Below are 20,147 nucleotides of genomic sequence, written 5' to 3' on the forward strand. Positions count from 1 at the left end.
CCAATTAAGCTTGCCTGGTGGGTCAAATTAGAAAACTAGGGCAACAGTTCTCTGGTTCCTTCTCATGGTCCTCCCGGCAATGGGACCAAAAACTCTTGGATACTCTGTGTCCTGAGAGTCATCCAATGACTATTGTTAGGCATGTCCTGACACCAAAGGACATCTGGTCACATGGCTAGTTATTGAGACTCATGCCTTCAATAAGAGTGTAGAGCACTTCAGGATCGCTTTGCCCAAAATCCTGAAGAGACTTTAGAAACTTGAATAGTTAGCTTCCATGATAAAGAAGATAATCCTGTTAAACAGTGAGGGAGAGTAGTGCCTTGTGGGGTTTGTTACTATAGATCTTTTCATTCATTGTGCTCTGACAGAAGTCACTTTGCCTTAAAGCTACTTAATTCCTCATGGGTTCATAATCCTTGGTGAAAATTATCTGTGGACTCTTTGATGCTGCTTTAGGTGATCAGATCATGCAAAACTTCTGTTGCATTTAGTACACGGGTAGGGTAGTTCCCCACTGTGTCTGCTGAGTTCATCTGTGTGGGAGAATTTCCAAGTGCATCCTTCTACATTGCATGAGTAGGGCTTCTCGCCTTGCAGTCCGTGGCACCTACCTTCGCCCCAACGTTTGTGGTAGATCCTGAGCCTAGACGGCAGACCGCGCCTGCAGTTGGCTGAGCTTAACCGGTGCTCTCCATGGATTTTTTTTTTTTTAATTATTCTGAAAACATATCTACAACCTAAATTCCTCCCTTTTAGCCACATTCAAATATATAATTCAGTGTTGTTAATTATGTTCACAGTGTTGTGCTACCATCACCACCATCCATTACAAAACTTCTCCATCATCCCAAATAGAACAATGTTCTGAATTTTGGCTATGCTAATAAGAATCTTAGGGAATATTTTGAGGAAAGATACCTAAATCTAACAACAAGATGATGGAAAGTCAGCAATGTTGGAGGAAAGCAGTCTAAGGAGAAGGTGACTGGTAACAGGATATTTATTAGAGGCAACGAAAGGACTGGGCATGTTTTTTCAGACTGCACCTGACTAAAAATACCGTAAACTGAGTGATATGTTATAGAGGGCTCAAAGGACACTATGATCATTCTCATTTGTCATCAAGACACGTGTTAGGTGGATGGGCAGCTGGTGTCCTTGAGGGCAGGAACTTATTTTGCATCCCTAAAAATACCATTCACAGAGGGCACTCTGCAAATCTTTACCAAATTGGTATTTCCATAGAATAGACGTATCCAACACGATGGTGGTACAGGAATGGTGATGGAATATAGAGTCATTTCCAAGGCTTCAGGAGGCAGTTGGAAAAGTCTTAATTTGATATTGTTAAAACACTTTTACAAAAGAGTGTTATAGACACAGAGGTATCCCCCTTGAAGGAAGGAGTTTCTCCCATTACAGGAAATATGGTCAGCAGAGCGCAAACAGCTGTCACCTCTTCTGGGTACTGTCTCAGCTGTAGAGACCCATCCTGAATGAGGTCATGCCTTTCCCTTAGCAACCTGTATCTGGTGAGTGAGTCAGGCGGGGCCATTTCTTCCCACGGTGGGACAATACTTGCTCCAGAGTTCCCTGCTAAGCTGGCTGAGGGCTTTTGTGGCCTGCACCCCAGTTTGACTTTCTTTACCCAATCTTTACCCAATCAGGCTTCATTCTCCTTATTTTTACCTAATAAACTTATTACATTCCTTTTCGCTGATAAAAATATCTTAACTCAAACTCCTTCCAGAGAACCCAACCTGTGACACAGTGTCAAATGCCATTTATCTTTTACTAACAGGGATGGTTTATCTTTTAGGTAAGTTACTGTCAGAATATGGGGTTCTCACTTAAGAATTCAAGTATATCAGGCAGTACACTGAGAAGATTTTCAGAATTCAGAGGGGGCAAAAATAACATAGTATAACAAAATTTTTTAGAAAAGGTAACTTTTGATGAGAAGCAATTGAGTTGGTAAAATTGTAGCATTGTTTTAAAGTTACTGAATCTTTGACAATGGGTTTCTTAAAAAATTTATTATAAATATATATATACATATTTAATATTATTACTATATTATCAATGAAGAAAAATTTGAATATGATTTGCCTCTGTAGAAGATTATATTACAGTTTTCAAGTATTTGTGTCCCATTCCCTGCAGGAAGATTATGCTTCCTTTTTCTGTTGATTTCGGACATGGCTACATGATTGCTTTGGCCAATAAATTGTGAGCCAAACTGTATTTCTTCTTTGGGGTAACCCACGGCCATTGAGATTTTGGGGTTGTTACTTCAGCATAACCTGGAGTATCCTGACTGATATATCCCAAACCACTGACTAGTCAACAATGCAGAGAGAGCTGGTGGTAGCATGTGTTATACTTCTTTTGATTCATACTTTCATGTGTGCTGCATGTGTATATGTTAGTTTATGTGTTTATTGTACTCCTTTAAATCATATGATGCTCTCTAACCTTTTTTACTGATGTAAGTTAATGCTGCCATCTTTCCATATCAATAAATGTAGTCATGTATCAACATTTATGCATATTTTAAAAGTCGATCACCCTTTTTGTTAACATAAAAGTCCCATGCTCTTCTTTAGTGTCATTTTAGACTTTGGATAAATTCTTAAAGTTAAAATTCTTAATAAAACCATTTCAAGTAATGCTTATTTTGGAAGACTTTATTAAATATTTAATTTTTTTTTTAACATTTAAAAAATACTATTCTGTTTTATTATTAAAGGTTCTAAGTTGGCTTGCGTACTACAAGCTTATACATCATCAATAGCATCAACGGTGAAGCACCAGCATGGTCACATTCCAAGTCAAGGATGCTTTCTGTTGTGTTTTCCTTTTAGAAATTATGACCACCAGCTTACTTAGGCTGATTATGATAATTGCTTGCCTAGCGGGCTAATTTCTTTTGACTATTGAGATATTTTGCCCTAAATTCTCCAGTATGATTTTCTGAAGTCATTTTACATAATTAATTCAAATTTGAGCACCAATAACTTTTTTAGAAGTCTTGTAAAGTCTGACTTTCAAATGGTATTTTCAGCTACAGAATCAGGAAAGCATTACCTGAATTCATCCCAGAGAGACTAGATGAGATTTTATTCTTTGCCTTGAATTTTTTTTTTTTTCAGTAACCATTTTATGGCAAATTACACCAAGTCAAGACAATGAAGGGATATTTTTAACTCTGTATCACTGAATACATAACTAGATTTTGGCATAAAACATATCACAAGGAGGTATCATGTTGGTCTTTGCCTCTTGATGTTTCAGGATTCATATTCAAAACATCAGCTTTTTCTGCCAAATGTGCCAGACTCTCGGTGAAGTTACTATCTTTTCAAGTTTGCAAGTGTCTAATGTTTGAGAAAAAAATAAAACATTTCTTTTCCAAGATATCTTTAATTTCATATCATGTACATCAAGGAATTAAGCACATTTTCTTTGTTCATGGATTGAGCAAAGCTAGTAGCAAAAAAAGAAGAGTGATGATTTGATACCTGTTGAAATTTTTTTTATGATAGGTAAGTCATCAATTTGACTTTTCAACATAGAACTGGACAAAGAGATAATTTTGTATTTCTACTCTGTTTCAACTTTTGCAAAACTCAGAATACAAAGATTCATAAAAATTTTTCCCTCTGTGATCTGAAGCCTTTTTTTTTCTTTGATGTTAAAACTGCTCCTTGAAAGAAAAGTTGCCTATTTTTTGTGGATTCTTAACAATCTACTACTCAATTTTTGTGCTTCAGAAGATTACACAATGTAGGTAAAAACCTGCATTAAAAAAAAAATCGTTGATGTGAATCGTTTATTCATTGAGTTTGAGAAAATAAAATGACTTCCCACTTTATGTAATATATTGAAATAATTAAAAAATGAACTTTTAATTGAAAAGCAGATATCTTAGCTAAAGTTACTTATACTTCAGATGTGTCACAGGAATAGCAATAAAAATTGCTTCTTTCATCATATGTAACAAATGTGTCATATACTTCACTGTTTGCCACAGCTTTCACTGACAACTTTTTCATTCTATATTCTGCGTATTCCCACCAGTCAGAAAGATTTAGAATTCCTATATGTTTGTATTATAAAAACTTTTTCAAATTATCTTTCCAATTCTAGAGATTTTGGTTTATCCTGTCTTGGAATCTATAGTCCATTCCCCTTTCCTCTTAAATAATCAGATATTCAAAACCACATTTAAGAACTCCATAGTATTTTTAAAATTTAATTTTATTGAGATTGTTCACATATCATACGATTATCCAACGATCCAAAGTGTACAATCAGTTGCCCAGGGTACCATCATATAAGCTGTGCATCCATCACCACAATTAATTTTTTTTTCAATTTTTAGAACATTTTCAATACTCCAAAAAAGAAGTAAAGACAAAAAAAGGAAACTCAAATCCTCCCATACCCCTAACCACTCCCCCTCCATTATTGATTTATAGTATTGGCATAGTACATTATTTACTGTTGATGAAAGAATGTTAAAATACTACTAATTGTAATACATAGTTTGCAATAGGTATATTTTTCCCTATATACCCCTCTATTATTACCTTCTAGTTATAGTGTCATACATTTGTTCTAGATCGTGAAAGAGATTTCTAATATTTATACAGTTAATCATGGGCATTGTCCACCATAAGATTCACTGTTTTATACATTCCCAGCTTTTGAACTTCCAGCTTTCCTTCTAGTGACATATGTGACTCTGAGTGTGCCAGTTTGAATGTATTGTGTCTCCCAAATGCCATTATCTTTGATGTAGTCTTGTGGGGCAGATGTTTTGGTGCTGATTAGATTTGCTTGGAATGTGCCTCACCCAGCTGTGGGTGATGAGTCTGATGAGATATTCCCATGGAGGCATGGCCCCACCCATTCAGGGTGGGCCTTGATCAGTGGAGCCATATAAATGAGCTGACTCAAAGAGAAGGAACTCAGTGTAGCTGTGAGTGATGTTTTAAAGAGGAGCAAGCTTGCTATAGAGGAACGTCCTGGGAGAAAGCCATTTTGAAACCAGAACTTTGGAGCAGATGCCAGCCACGTGCCTTCCCAGCTAACAGAGGTTTTCCGGACGCCATTGGCCATCCTCCAGTGAAGGTACCCGATTACTGATGTGTTACCTTGGACACTTTATGGCCTTCAGACTGTAACTGTGTAGCCAAATAAACCCCCTTTTTATAAAAGCCAATCCATCTCTGGTGTTTTGCATTCCGCAGCATTAGCAAACGAGAACACTGAGCTTCCCCTTTCCACCACAGACACACACCATTCAGCACTGTTAGTTATTCTCACAGTGTGCTACCATCACCTCTGTTCATTTCCAAACAGTTAAGTTCAACCTAGTTGAACATTCTGCTTATAATAAGCAACCTCTCCCCATTCTTTAGCCTTGTTCTATATCCTGGCAATTTATAGTTCATGTCTATAAATTTACGTATTATAATTAGTTCATGTCAGTGAGACCATTAATATTTGTCCTTATGTGTCTGACTTATTTCACTCAATGTGGTGTCCTCAAGGTTTCTTCATCAACCCGTTGTTTTTCTTTTTAAGATGGTTTTGTTCACCCACCGTACTTTCTGTCGTAAGTAAACAATCGATGGTTCCCTGTATAGTCACAGATTTATGTATTCACCACCATTACCACTAACTTCCATATTATTTACTAGTTGTTCCTGGTTGTTTATTAGTTGTTCCAATGGACTAATTAAATTCCACTCCTCTCTATGCCACCATCTGAGCTCCTCCCAAGACTCCATAGTATTTTGCACCATACAAATCTTAACTGATACATCCCTCTGTACTTCATTAGAACAAAAACTCCAAAAATTTTTACTACTGGATCAGATGATATGATTAAGTTTATAATTAGTTAAGAAGGGGAAGGAACACATTGATATTTATTTGTTATTTTTATTTCCCCCAGTCGATGGTTAGCTCCTTATTAGTGAAAACTTTTTCTGTTCATTGTTAGGTATTTTGTAATACTTCACCCATTATCAAGGTAGATCTATATCTGTATAAGAGAAACTGATTTTTAATTGGTATGTCAAAAAAGATGGGTTGACAAAATAAACAAATTATAATTATTTTATATTTTCATTTTGAGTATGTGTTCTAGAATTACTGTTTTTTAATTAAAAATAACATGCCTGATACTTGTCACAGTATAATTAATAGAGTTTCCTGGACCATACATATGGTATGATCAATCTCTATGTAGGTGTCATTCTTGGAACCAAGATTATTAAAAAGGCCTCTGCATCCTATTTATATCCAGCAGAAGTTATTCCGGAATGGCCACCACTGATTCCTCCCCTCTCGTCCCCCTCTCCCCTTTCTCATTTTCTAACTCTTCTTGCTTCTGGCATCACCCCAAAATTTCAGGTCTTCTATATTTCTAGCAAGCCAGCTCCAGAAGGTGTTTTTAAAGTCAGGAAATTCCTGAGAACTTTTCCAGTTCCTTTTTCCCTCTACTGTCTCAAACTTTGAGTCCAAAAAGTTTTGCATGCTGACTTTAACCATTGGTTTTTCTTTGCTTTTTTTTTTCCCCTCCAAATTCTTGAGGCTCTTGGATGATCCAAGCATTCTATTCTTTATAACCACTGGCTTTTTATTTTTCCTTTAAAAAATCAACTGGGCTCCAAAATAGCACAAATATCTTTTTACTGTGGCTCTTTGATATTGTTAAAAATACGTTACATGATTTAGGCTTCTAAATGGTGTGCTAGAGGGCATATAAACCATATTGGGTGGTCCATTCCTCTGCTGTTTCAAAGCACATTCTTCTAATGCCTTAATAGCATATGGTTCTGTAGAACTACAATATTCTATTTCTAGATTTCCCAAAATTTCTTGAAACGTCCTAAAATAATACATTAAATTTACTTAATTTAAAAAGGAAAATCATGTATGCTTCCTAAGAGTTTTATAAAATTAATAAACTATATAGATAATGAGATGATATGGATATGTATTTTCATTTAAGAATTCTTTGGGACATGAAGTTTTGCATTCTATTTTCATTTGTTTTAGTGTTCCAAGCTGCTGAAGCAAATACCATGCAGTGGGTTAATTTAAACAATAGGAATTTATTGGCTCACAGTTGTGAAACTAGACAAGTCCAAATCCAGTCACGAAGGCAATGCTTTCTTCATAAAGACTGTCATTGTGGGGCTGGCTGCCCATGATCCTTGGTCCTGGGCTCCTCTGTCACATAGCAGTGGGGATGGCAGCCTCTCCTGGCCTGTCCTTCTTTTCTGGTTTCTCTTGACCTTCAGCTTTTTGCTTCTCCTGGCTTTCTCTCTGTCTGAATTTTAGTCTGCTTATGAAGGACTCCATTAATAAGATTAAGACCCATACAGATTCAGTTGGGCCACACCATTACCGAAGTAACTGTATCAAAAGATCCTACTTATAATGGGTTCACACCCACAGGAATGGATTAAGTAAGCTTAAGAACATATTTTTCTGGGGTACATATCTCCAAGCCATCACATCAGTGAAGAATGGTTTGTAATAGTCTTATTGCCCAGGCAAAGCTATGCAATCTGCCTGCCCATGATGTCATTGCTGGAAGCCAAATAGTAAGGTTTTTGTTTTAATGGAAAGGATCTTTCAGATTGCTGGTTTTACATGACAGGAATGTGGCTAGAAATGCTTCCTCTTCTGGTTACCAGCCCTCTGTTACTCCAGGTATTTTGGATTTGGAAATGACAGCTGAAACCAATTAGGCAGAATTATGGGAATGCTAAGTCACATATAAAGGAGAAGGAGAATACATTATATCGTAAAAAGTAATGGCTAATTTAATTAGGAGTAAACTACAGCACTGAGATTGCCAAGGGACTTTTTTCTTTAAAGCAGTTTTATTGAGATTTATTCTCATACCATACAACCCATCCAAAGTGTATAATCAATTGCTTTTAGTATATTTACAGAGTTGTGCATTCATCAGAGATTGAAGGGTGACTGCTAAGGAGTCTAGGGCTTTTCTTTTTGGAGTAATGAAAATGTTCTAAAATTGATTGTGGTGATAAATGGGAGGAGTTTTTATAAACCATTGTAGTGTTAGCTAGCCCCTACCATCCCCAGGGAATATGTATGTGGTTACTGTTAGAATTTCCAATATTTCACAGGTGACATATAAAAAGGTAAAAATAAAATAACCCTGAAACAGGTTTTGTAATACACAAAATAATTATGTGCAGGAATAGTGGAAAATATTGAGAATAACATATCTTTGAATTAGTGATTGGTGATGATATAATAGATGAGAAGCCCATATTGTCTCTAATGTCATTTATTTTTTATGCAGTTTAGGGCATAGTAATACAGTTGTAATTAGAATGTCTGTTTCAGAGGGAAGAAATAGCACTTTGCTACCTGTTCATGAATGTTTTGTCACTAGAGATGAGAGAGGATTAAATAACATTTGGTAGAATACTTATGAAAGTTTATTTTTAGTCATTCTTTTAAAAATGGGTCTCTGATATGTATATAGATAGACAAATATATCAGATACCTATATATGTAAATATATATAGATATTTATCTGTAAGCATCTAAAATGCCTGTGATTGTTTTCTAAAGGAGGAGTTGGTTAATGTTCCTTTTAATATTTTTCTCATTAATAAATGATGCTAATGTGTTGGAATTCATTATTCTCTACTTCATTAATTATGATCTGGAAATGAAATAGATGAATATCACACAAATTCATGTAAGAGCAGTTTGAACCTAATTTCTTAATAATTTGATGTTTTAATTCTTAAAGAAATGCAGATTGATTAAAATGGAGGATATATCTAGAGGAAAGTCTCATTGATTGCTTCAGAAGAAAGGGGGGTTCAATTTCTAAAAGTTTTCTTCAGTTGCCTCTAGCAGTAACTATTCCTCAGTGAATTACATGCCTGCAGTGAGCTACAGGTGAAATAGATTAACTAAAATGATAGTGAGTTCTACCAAAGTTCATAATTTGGATACTCTTCAAGTGTGGTTTTAGTTAAAATGTGTGTGGTGTGTGTGCTGAGTCCCAGACACGGGGCTTGGTAGTGAAGGTGACGTTAGGCAGTAGTCGAGAGTAGTAAGGGTCATATCAGCCACTCTTGCTGCCGCTGTCACACTAACAGTTACCATCATCACCATTCATTTTGGGACTGCATGTGGTAACACCATAGAGTAGAAATCATCACCCTTGTCCATAGAAATTGCTTTCTTAGTAAGTTATAGTCTCTTACCCTCAAGAGTACTATTTAAAAGTCTTTTATAATGGGTCACTTACCTGGAGGAGACTGGGATGTCTAGAAGCAAAACGGGATGAGAATCAAAACAATTTGATTTCCAAAACCAGTCAAGGAAAGGAGGACTCTATATTTTTATGCTTCCAATTTGCACTAGGTTTTTGTTGTTGTTGTTTTTTTTATCACGTTTCCACTTAACTTTTGGCTTCATGTATCAGGTTTTCATTAAGTTAAAAATAAAAGCATAACTGAACTTTGTTATTTAGACATAAAATAAGCCTACATATTTAGAAAAAATAAATTCAGAATTAGTTTTATTTTCTATAATCTTTCAGTATTCTTACTCTTGTGAAGCAATTGTTTTTTCATGTTATGAAAACCATACCAAGCTTGAATATACCGACTCCTATCACTGTCAAAATGGAAAACTAAATCAAGCTGAGATATAAGGTTGGGGCGGCTATGTTTAACATAACTTCCAAAAGAGGATTTCTGTTGGTCATCCCCACTTATAGAGTTTCTTATTTTTAGACTAGTTGCTAAACATAGAGCTGTTATTTTCAGCAACATAATTTGGCAGTGATTCTGAAGAACTTCAAAATTAGCCAATGAATACTGTGGGCACCACGCTTAACAATATAGAAGAATAGAAATAAATTCTCAGGAAGGGGCTTATTTGCATTTGATGAGAAAATTCCAGTATGAAAGCTGATGCTAATGCAAAAGCAGAATTATTCTTTGAGGAACTTGATTTCTTTTGAGTTGAAGGTTTGATCATTTGAGTTGTCAACAATTCGAAAATCTCACTTCATGAGTAATAAATTGATTAAAGAGAACCATAAGCCCATACCAAATTGATGAACTAGAAGCATAAGTGCAATTGACTTATACTTGTTTCTGCCCTAGAAAATGGGCATAATTTTGGAATATGGGCATAATTTCACATCAGAAAGATTGTCTAAGTTTGTGGGCTTCAGATAGTCTTCTTACCAGTGGTTTTAGGTGGAAGAATATTGCTTCTTTCCCCTGACCCAAGGTCAAATTCAAAAAGGATAAGGGTAGAGAGTAAAAAATAGGAAGAAGTGAATGTTGTATTCTGCTTGTGTCACATGTGTTTCTTCCTTCCTGTACTGGACCTCTCTTAAAGGGCTGTGCTTTGGCCAGAGCTTTTTTTTTTTTTTTTAATTTTTATTTTTTTATTGAATTCAGTTTTATTGAGACATATTCACATACCATCACCCAGCGATCAGACCTATGTTTAATATGCCATTATATTCCTAATTTACCATTGTAGTTTTTAAAATGCCTCCCCTTTTAAGCATGATGGTTGTGCATGGCACATGACTAATATTAGCCCTGTAGTTCACAGGTTTACTATGATTTAAATTAACTCAGACTCTACTCTGTGAAAGTGCTTAGGAGTAGAAGTCTTCTTGATTTTCTGTAGTCTTTCCATATCTTGCCTTTTTACAAAGGGAGATTTCTCTTCTACCTTCTAAATTGATCCAACCACAGACAAATCAAATCAATGTGGGGAAGCCCAAATTATAAATCTGGCAAACTCTTTTACAAAGAATATTTAGCCTCCAGAGGATTATGATTTCAGATCTTTCCTCAAATTCCTTCCCCTAGAAACACTCCTGTCCCTATGAAATAACCAAACAGAAGCTACTTGCTGGGTAATCAACACTTAGGAAGAAAGAACTTGATTTTGATAAGAATATAGAATGTGGGGATCAAACCTTTTGGGACCCTTTCTGGTCTCATCTCCATCTTCTGCTTGCTCTGTAAGTCTAGCCACATTTGATAGCTTCTTTAAAAACCACTCACATCATGGAAGACATGAGTTTATATGCCTTCAGGTATAAACCCATTTGACACAAACATTTCTATCGGCATTATCCTGAAAAACAGCACTAATGATGGAATGAATGGAGAAGTGAGAGAAGGTGAGGTGAGGCGTCATTCAGGGAAGGAAACAAGAGATGTTAGCCTGAACCTGGTAGAGGTTGGAGAGGGAAGAGCTACTGTGGTTGATATGTGGTCACCAGCATCTGGTCTATAGGTGCTCCTTCCAGTATTAGAACAAGATGTAACCAGAGATGAAGCCAGATGGGTTTGAGCTTATCATTGTTTCATCTGAGGAGAAAGATCTATTGATCAAATACCATAGGGGTCTTCTCTTCAGAACATTTCTGTCGAGGATGATGGCAAATTGGAATCACTAAGACATGCCCTCTGACATTGTAAATTTAGTTCTGTATTTCTGAACCAGTCTAAACGTTAAAGGTCAGATGATCCAATGAATAGAACTAAATAAAGAAGTTGCAAAGAAAGAAGAGGTGTAATGAAATGTATAATTTAGGTACCTCTAACACAGTTCCAGGTGTAGTTCTGCTCATAAAAGAAGAGAGAAGAAAAAGAGAGCTTTTAATATAGGTAGAAGTTTGTGAAAATTGTTTGCTAAAGCTGCTATTATGTAAAATACCAGAAATGGATTGGCTTTAATAAAGAGGTTTATTAGGTTACAAATTTACAGTTCTGAGGCCATAAAAGAGTCCAAACTAGGGCATCAACAAGAGGATGCCATCACTGAAGAATGGACAGTGGCATCTGGAACACTTCTGTCAGCTGGGAAGCCATGTGGCTGGTGTTTGCTGATTCTTTTCTCCCAGGTTGCATTTCAAAATGGTTTTCTCCAAAATTTCTCTGGGCTTGTCTCTCTTAGCTTCTTCAGCTCCTGTGCATTTAAGCATTGGGGTCCTCTCTTAGCTTCTCAGGCGCACACTCTGGGCTAGCATCTCCAAACATCTCCAAGCACCTCAAAGGGTTAGCAAGCATCTCTCCAAAAGTCTCTCTCAGCTGCTCTGAGCTCCTTCTGTCTGTGAGCTCCTTTACAGGACTCCAGTGATTTAAATAACACCCACCCTGAATGGGTGGGGTCAAATCTCCATGGAAACATTCAATTAAGAGGTCACACCCTAATCAGAAAGATTAATAAATCTGCCCCACAAGATTGCAATAAAGAATATGGGTTTTGAGGGGACACAGTATATCGAAACTAGCACAAGAACAAGCTCTAAACTTGTTCTAGCTCCTGTCCTTTCCTCATCTTGGATCCTCCAGATTTTTGCCCCTAATGATCCAGAGCAATCTGAGGTTAATGGTGTACTTGCTAGCCATAGTTTCAGTGGTTGTATGTGGGAACAAAGGAGTGTGAATGAGAATGGCTGGGCAGATAGATAGGAAGAAAATATATATAGTCCCTCTCCCAAGAATTCCAGTTTTCCAACTGTATTTAACATTCCTGTTTTTATTTGCAGTCCTCCCAAGCATCCTTCCCCACTTCTACCCCTAGACACACCACAGATCATCTTCTATAGCATCTACCATGTACTGGGTAATGTTCTGAAACCTTTATGGGTGTTTATTCATTAATTTTCATAATGACCTTATCAGGTAGGGGTACTAGGATTATCTTCATTATACTCATAAAGAAGATAATGACACACAGAGGTTCTGTAACCTGCCTAAGGTTACACAGCTAGTGATAGCCATGTGTTCATGGGTGTGATTGCTGTGCACTGCCCTCCTCCCCCCACCACATTCTTATGCCATATGTGGTGGTTTGAAACTGTATGTACCCCAGAAAATTGTGTTCTTAAAACTAATCAATTCCTGTGGATGTGAACCCATTCTAAGTAGGATCTTTTGATGAGGCTACTGAAGTTAAGGTGTGACCCACCTCATTCAGGGTGGGTCTTAATCCTCTTACTGCAGTCCTTTATAAGAGAATGAAATTCAGACAAAGAAAGAGAAAGCCAGGGAAGCAAGAAGCTGAAAGTAACTAGACCCCCAAGAGAAGGGAGAGACCAGCAGACACCACCATGTGCCTTGCCATGTGACAGAGGAATCCAGGATTTCTGGCAGCCAGGCTTTGGGAAGAAAGCATCACCTTGATAATGCCTTCATTTGGACATTTTCATGGCCTCAAAACTATAAGCTTGAATTTAAAAAAAAACCCATTATTAAAAGCCAGCCCATTTTATGGTATCTGCTTTGAGCAGCTTAGCAAACTAAAACAGATTTGGGTACCAGAATAGTGGGATGCTGCTATTACAAATAACAAAAATGTTAAAACAAACAAACAAACAAAAATCTTTGGAATTGGGTAATGAGTAGAAGCTAGAAGAATTATGAGGAGCTTAATAGAAAAGGCCTAGATTGCTTTGAAGAGACTGTTGGTAGAAATATGGATGCTAAAAGTACTTCCAATGAGGACTTAGACAGAAATGATGACTGTGTCATTGCAAACTGGAAGAAATGTGATCCTTGTTTTAAAGTGGCAGAGAACTTGGCAAAATTGAGTCCTGATGTTGGATGGAAGGTAGAATTTGAAAGTGACCAGCTTGGATATTTAGCTGAGGAGATTCCCAAACTAAATGTGGAAAGTGCAGCCTGGCTTCTCTTTGCAGCTTATAGTAAAATGCAAGAGGAAAGGGATAAGCTGATCAGAAATTGATGGTTTGGAAAATTCTGAACTTCTGAAAAACGTGTCCCCAGAGAATAACACTCCATGTGAGGGTTTAAATAAACATGGAAACAGTCAGCCGTATGACTGCAAGTCAGTATTGGAAATGCAGTTATCCAGAAAGGGTTTGTAGAAAGGTCTACTGTTTGATGATTTGGACTCTTGCGTACTACGTGTGAAACCAACACGTTTGGGGGAGATCTGTATGAATGGAAACACTGCCAGCTTGGACTAAAATGGGCAGAAAAATGACAGATTGAAGAAAAACTTTCTTCAAAGGCAGAACCATAGAAGCTGAGATCTGGACTGAAGACATTTTCTTAGGACAAGAGAGCAGGCTCGCCTATGTATGTGGAAAGGGGGAGTATGCCCTGGAGCTTAGAGAGGGCAGGCCTTCCACCCTGTTGTTCAGGAAATGTTACCACCCCAGTGTTCACAGATGCCTGGGGGATTGTGGAGAGTCCGCTACCACCCAGTGCTGGACGAGGCTGGAGCCAGGAGCCTGGCCATCACCCCAATGTGTGAAGACATTGGAACCTTCACCCCAGCATCTGGGGAGAGCATGGCTGCTGCATAAGCACTTGGAAAAGGTTGGGCTGCTGCTTCATCATGCCTGGAAGACAAACTCATTCTGTTGATGCCTCTCAGACCTTGAAATCTAATGGAGTATGCCTGTAGGGTTTTGTAGCTGTTTGGGACCCATGACCCGTTTTCCTTCCAATTTCTCCCTATGGGAATGGGAATGTTTATCCTATGCCTGTTCCTCCTTTGTAGATTAGAAGCAGATAACTTGCTCTCTAGGTTTCATGTGTCCACAGACTGAGGGGGAATTTATTTTGCCCCAGGACGGACCACACTTATAACCAATTTTGATGAGATTTTGTACTAAACATTGTTTCTGAAATGATTCAAGGCCTTTGGGATATTGTGATGGGATGAATGTGCTTGTATATGGAAAGTATGTCTTCCATTTTTATGGTTTTCAACTAAAATACCATGTATCTAAAGAAAATATGTATTTTTAAATTGTAAAAGCTTTGGAAAAACTTTATTAACTTTTCCAAGATTTCATTTCTGGAGAAGAACTCTTGCCTGCAGTACATTATGTTAATGTCATTGGACATATACCCAGAAAGACTTCATATGTTGCTTGAAGATCAGGAATTTCTCTCCCTCTTGATAACGTTATTTACTCATAATTTTTTTTTATTTTAACAAAAGCTTGAATACTTTAGTATTGGAAAAGATTAAAATAATTGACAAATATATAAAATCTACAGAACATAGCTTCATGAGGCTGTGGACTTTGTTATGTTTATACATAATCAACCTTTATTACATATATGTCAAATACATAAATACCATAAAAGTTCTCCATACCCATCATCATTCCACTTCTTTATTAATATTTAGAGGATCAAATTAATAGATTTTCTTATGTTGAACTATTTCTTCTTTCCTAGGATTAACCTTGTTTGGTCTTGACATATTAGTCTTTTAATACAATATTGAATTCTAGTACCTACTATTATTACTTTTAGAATTTATGCATCTATAATCTTAAGAAATTTTTTTCCCTCCTTCAGTCCCAGTCTCACTTGTCTTTGTCTGGTTTGACATTGTATTTTTAAAGACGGGGTGAGAGTTTTCTCTTGCTTTCTGTGCTATGGAGTAATTTATATCTGTTACTTAAACATTTGGAGAATTTTCCATTAAAACCATGTCCATTTTTAAGGCACAGTTCTATCCCTATCAGTTCTAGAATGAAATACATAAATATCAGTTCAAGAATGAAATACATAAATACATAAATAAATGAAGTACATAAAACTTATTTAGAAAAACACAAATTTTATCTAGATATGAAATTTATTGCTCTCATGTATTTTTTAATATGCACATTTTTAGTAATGTCATTTTCCTCTCATTCTTAATGTTTATTACACCTTGGCTAAACCCTTCACTTTTTAAAAAAGTCATACTTGCCATAGATGCGTATTTTATTGGACTTTTAAAAGAAGTGAACTTCTTGTTTTATTTAATAAAGACTTTTGTTTTCTAATTTTTCTATTTAATTAATTTATTCCTTAACTGAATTAATCCCTCTACTTTCTTTTGGTCTTCTTGTGTGGTCTTCTTAGCTTAAGTTTATTGGTGTTTCAAATTTATTTTCAGCCATTCATTTGATTGTTCTCACCAGTTTTCATTGCTTTGAAATGTAGTGTCATCCATTTCTATATGATTTAAAAAATATTTGAAGACTTTTAGAATATATATATTTTTTTAATTTCCAAGAATATAGATTTTTATTCTTCCTTCCTCTCTTTTTCTTTCCCTCCCTCTTCCTTTTTTCTGTCTCTCTCATTTTTCCTACAGCTTCCAGTGTACTCAAGTCACCATTGCTTGGAAGAAACATTATTTTATGTACTAATAAGAAAGAAAAAAAATGCTTCCAATTAAACTATGATCGGGTGCTTTCTTCTGTGGAACTTTCTATTATATACTTATTGAAACCTGTAGATTTTTAATTCTGGCACTTTTTAAAAATCTTACCTGAAAATTTCAATGAATGGTTTCCAGATGTCAATTAGGGTTCATCTTTACATATTTCCTCAATGGTCCTTAAGTTTGCCAGCAGAGTGACAGACAAGTTTGCTTTAGTACAGACAATGGCAACTATATTCTAACTAATGCCTGGATAAATAGCCAATATAAGACATATTTTAATGTCAGAGATGAAAATAATGGTGCGTCTTAAAGTTGGTGAAATATAATATTCTTTGTTGTTAATTTTTTTCAGTTGTGGGGAAATGTTGTAGTATGACTTTTGCTTTCTGGAAATTGTTGAGGTTTTCTCTGCATCTAATACATTTTCAATTTTTGTGAATATGCCATCTGTGTTTAAAAATAAACATGCTAATTAATTGTGTTATTCATATTATTTAAAACTTTACTGTTTGTTTGTGGTTTTCTTTTTTTTTTTTGTCAGTTTTGTCTGTTGATTTCTGAAAATGTAAGCTAAGCCCTTCAAGATTTTGTTAACTTTTCAGTCTCTTTTATTTCTGTCAGTTTTGCTTTATATTGATCAGCATGTTGTTAGGTGCATAAATGATTCATAGTTTTTCCTTGAATTCTGTTATGTTTAATATTTATACTGTTATGCCTGGTTCCTTTTTGTTTGTTTGTATTTCTTGAGCCCTTATTATGTTCCAGTCACTACACTAGTCACTAAGGACCCAGAATTCATTGAAAGTGATGCCATGGAAAGCATTGTCTTTGATTTAGAAGCTAAACACACGAGTGTGACCCATGTAAAGGCAATTTTGTCTCAGATTGTATCTAAGAGCATTTCTTCTGTCCCTTTTCTCTCACTTTCTCCCTTGATTGGCTAATTTCTTGCTTCCTTGTTCGTGCTTTATGTAGAGGTAACTTCTCTCAGAGGCCTTTCTCAAACCTCTAGACTGCGTTATGCCCTTGAACATTGCACAGTATTGTCCTTAAAATAACACACAACATACTGTACTGTAATTACCGGCATGCCCGTTTTCCATTGCATCTCTTTCATTCAATTCTGTGTGCTTAGTGACTAGTCTAGAGCCTGGAACATAAGGGCTCAAGACATACATGATGATTAGGTGAATGCATGCTAAATTCTTTGTATCCTCAGCAGTTACCACTTGGCATGGAATAAAAACTCAGTAAACAAATCTGTCACGTTGGCTACAGCCAGGTTATTGAATGTATTATAAACTTGAAATTCCTCAATAACTCAAGCCCTATAACATGTCACAAATGCTTACCATGTTCAATGAATTTTGTCAAATGATGAAATGTTTCAATGTTATGAATTTTTCAGTATTCTCCAATATGAAAGGAAGAATTTGAATAGCAACTCTACATGCTTTCTTGAAAATTCAACATAGTTCTTAATGTAAACAGAAAAAGCATAAAAAGAAAATATGCAATTGTAGGCAAATTAAGCTTGTCACTGAAAAGAGTAACAGCATAAGATGTTTTCTAGGGATATCCCTTTTAACTTACATCTGGATGTATTTGTCTTATTTATAATTCTAGAAGTATTTCTATTTATAAGGTATATTTGCTCAAATATATTCAGGAATTCTGGAAAACTGAAAATCATTGTGAATGTAGATATTAAAAATTTAAATAAGCCTGAAGATTAATTTTACTAGTATGATCCATTTGTAGTTTTTTCACCTCATATAAAATAGGTAATCATAACCTCAATTTGCACTTGGAAAACACAAACTAAGTGACATTGTAATTGGTCTGTTATTTTTTTAGTTAAGGCTAGAGATATAGATTCAATGAAGAATATATTAGACACTTAACAAATTATGGACATGTATGCTTTCTAATATGCAGATGTGTGTCACATAAATAACAGCCTACAGGTAAAGATAATGATTCAGTTGTGGTTCAAAATGAGAGTTGAGGGTAGCATGCAACTGTGTACACTAAAAAATCCACATACTTGTTTCATATTTGCTTTGTTCAGAAGGTAATGGTGACTTTAAAGGAGAAAAATATTGATTTGTTGTGTTATAGCCAGAGGGATGTTAATACATTTTTCCTTTTTTCTTCTAGCACACTGATTTATGTCAGTACATGGATAAACACCCTGGGGGGCTGCATCCACACAATGTGAAGGTAGGAAAAGATCTTTTTTTAAGCTAGAGTTAGCATTCTTCATGTGCATTTTTGGAGCTGATGTATAACTTCTCTACCATAAATTAAAAAAAAAAGAATTCTTGTATAAAGAGAAGTAATATTGTAGTGAATCTAGCCATTGCTTCAGTTTAGTGGCTGGAAACCATATTTTAACACTAAACATTATTTTCATTGGGATGTTTTTTAGGTCTTATCCTATTCTTCATAGAGAAAAATTGTGCCCATATTGAGTGAGATCCATTGGAATATATTTTAATACTGTTTCCAGTGAGGGAAATTTTGGGTAGCTCTATTATGGAACCCTATACTTAAATACCAAATTGGTTTTTTATAAAGCATTATTATGAGTTCCAAAACAGTGTCATTGTGGATCTCCAGTGCCTACTTTTTCACTTGTACAAATAGATAAAAATGGTATTACTGCCAGCCACACTCTTTCATTTCTTTTACTAGAAGTTTGATTAATGTGTGTCAAAAGAACTAACTTTTTCTAAGATCTGACCTAGCAACCATCATGGGAAATTGTTCCCAGATTTCAAACTTAAAGCAGGAGATTCTTTCTTGGCATATGTTAGGGGAGTTAGCTTAATGATGTGCTTACATTTAGTAATTCAAATGAGTACATTTTATAATCCAGAAAAGCAATTATTACAGATGTATTTGAAGTGAAATTATTAGCCTCTGTTTCTTCCTACTTGTTATCAATGCCATTTCTTTACAACAGAGGATGATTGTTTTTCATACTTTTTCCTTTGCCTTACAAGTATATATGCACTATGGTGTTTTGTGTGTTTCTTTTATAACTTTTTTTTTTCCTCACTTCTTTCTATACCTGACTGTATAGCTCAGTCTTTCTAATAACCACATATTATTCCATAGTATGAATAAATCATAAGTTTTTCATGGGCCTTTCTTTGACTATTTCCAGAATGTTGCTATTCTGAGTGATTCTAGAGTAAATATTATACGAAAGCTTTATACTCTTCTTTATTTCTTCTTGGATCGCTAATCAATAGGATTGCTTCAGTGAGGAAGAGGTGTGATTTTAATTTTAATGAATTATATTTGAGAGTATTGTTTTCCTCTACTCTCACTAGCATTGATTGTATCCAATCATTTTAATTTTTGCCATTCTGATGAGTAAAAATAGAATCTTTTCAATTAGTGTTTTCTTTATTACTAGTTACATTTAGCTGCTTTTCACATGTTTCTTGATCCTTTGTCATTTTACTTTTATGGGTTGCCTCTTCTTATATACTGTCCATTTTTTCATCAGGTTAATTTTCATTTTCTTAGTGAGTTGTAGGTGCTTTTTAATATTTAGGGCATAGTGATGGGTTTCTTTATTTTTGATAGTCAATATTAAAAAAAAATTATTTGTAGAACATGCAGGATCTCTGAGAAAACATTGATTTTTTCCCCCCTTAAGCTCAAGAATGAGGAGGGCTGGGGGGGGGTGGCGGGGAATGGGTATGAAAACATTGATTTATAAATAAATAATTAAATCTAATGGTACTGACAGTCTTTATTGATTTTTCATATCCCCTTTTTCTTGGTGGTGATGGTTTTGTTTGACAGGTTCCTTTAAAATTTTTTGGCAATTCATTCTTCTGAAAAATACATATCCATTGAAATAAATA

General features: G+C 35.5%; 1 protein-coding gene across 5 annotated transcripts in view; it reads left to right on the top strand.

The window, feature by feature from the left end:
- The window catches only part of CDK14 (cyclin dependent kinase 14), a 678,858-nt gene that overhangs the window by 343,801 nt on the left and 314,910 nt on the right, over window positions 1-20,147 (top strand). For 4 of the 5 annotated variants that reach the window (XM_037836624.1, XM_037836622.1, XM_037836621.1 and 1 more), the window contains one exon: window positions 18,424-18,486. The exons of the other annotated variant lie outside the window; for it this stretch is intronic. In XM_037836624.1, coding sequence (XP_037692552.1) covers window positions 18,424-18,486 — 63 coding nt within the window. The remainder of the gene's footprint in view (window positions 1-18,423; window positions 18,487-20,147) is intronic. 5 annotated transcript variants of the gene reach the window in all.

Source organism: Choloepus didactylus, chromosome 5 (genome assembly GCF_015220235.1).
Source record: "Choloepus didactylus isolate mChoDid1 chromosome 5, mChoDid1.pri, whole genome shotgun sequence".
In the NCBI taxonomy this organism is placed as follows: Eukaryota; Metazoa; Chordata; class Mammalia; order Pilosa; family Megalonychidae; genus Choloepus; species Choloepus didactylus.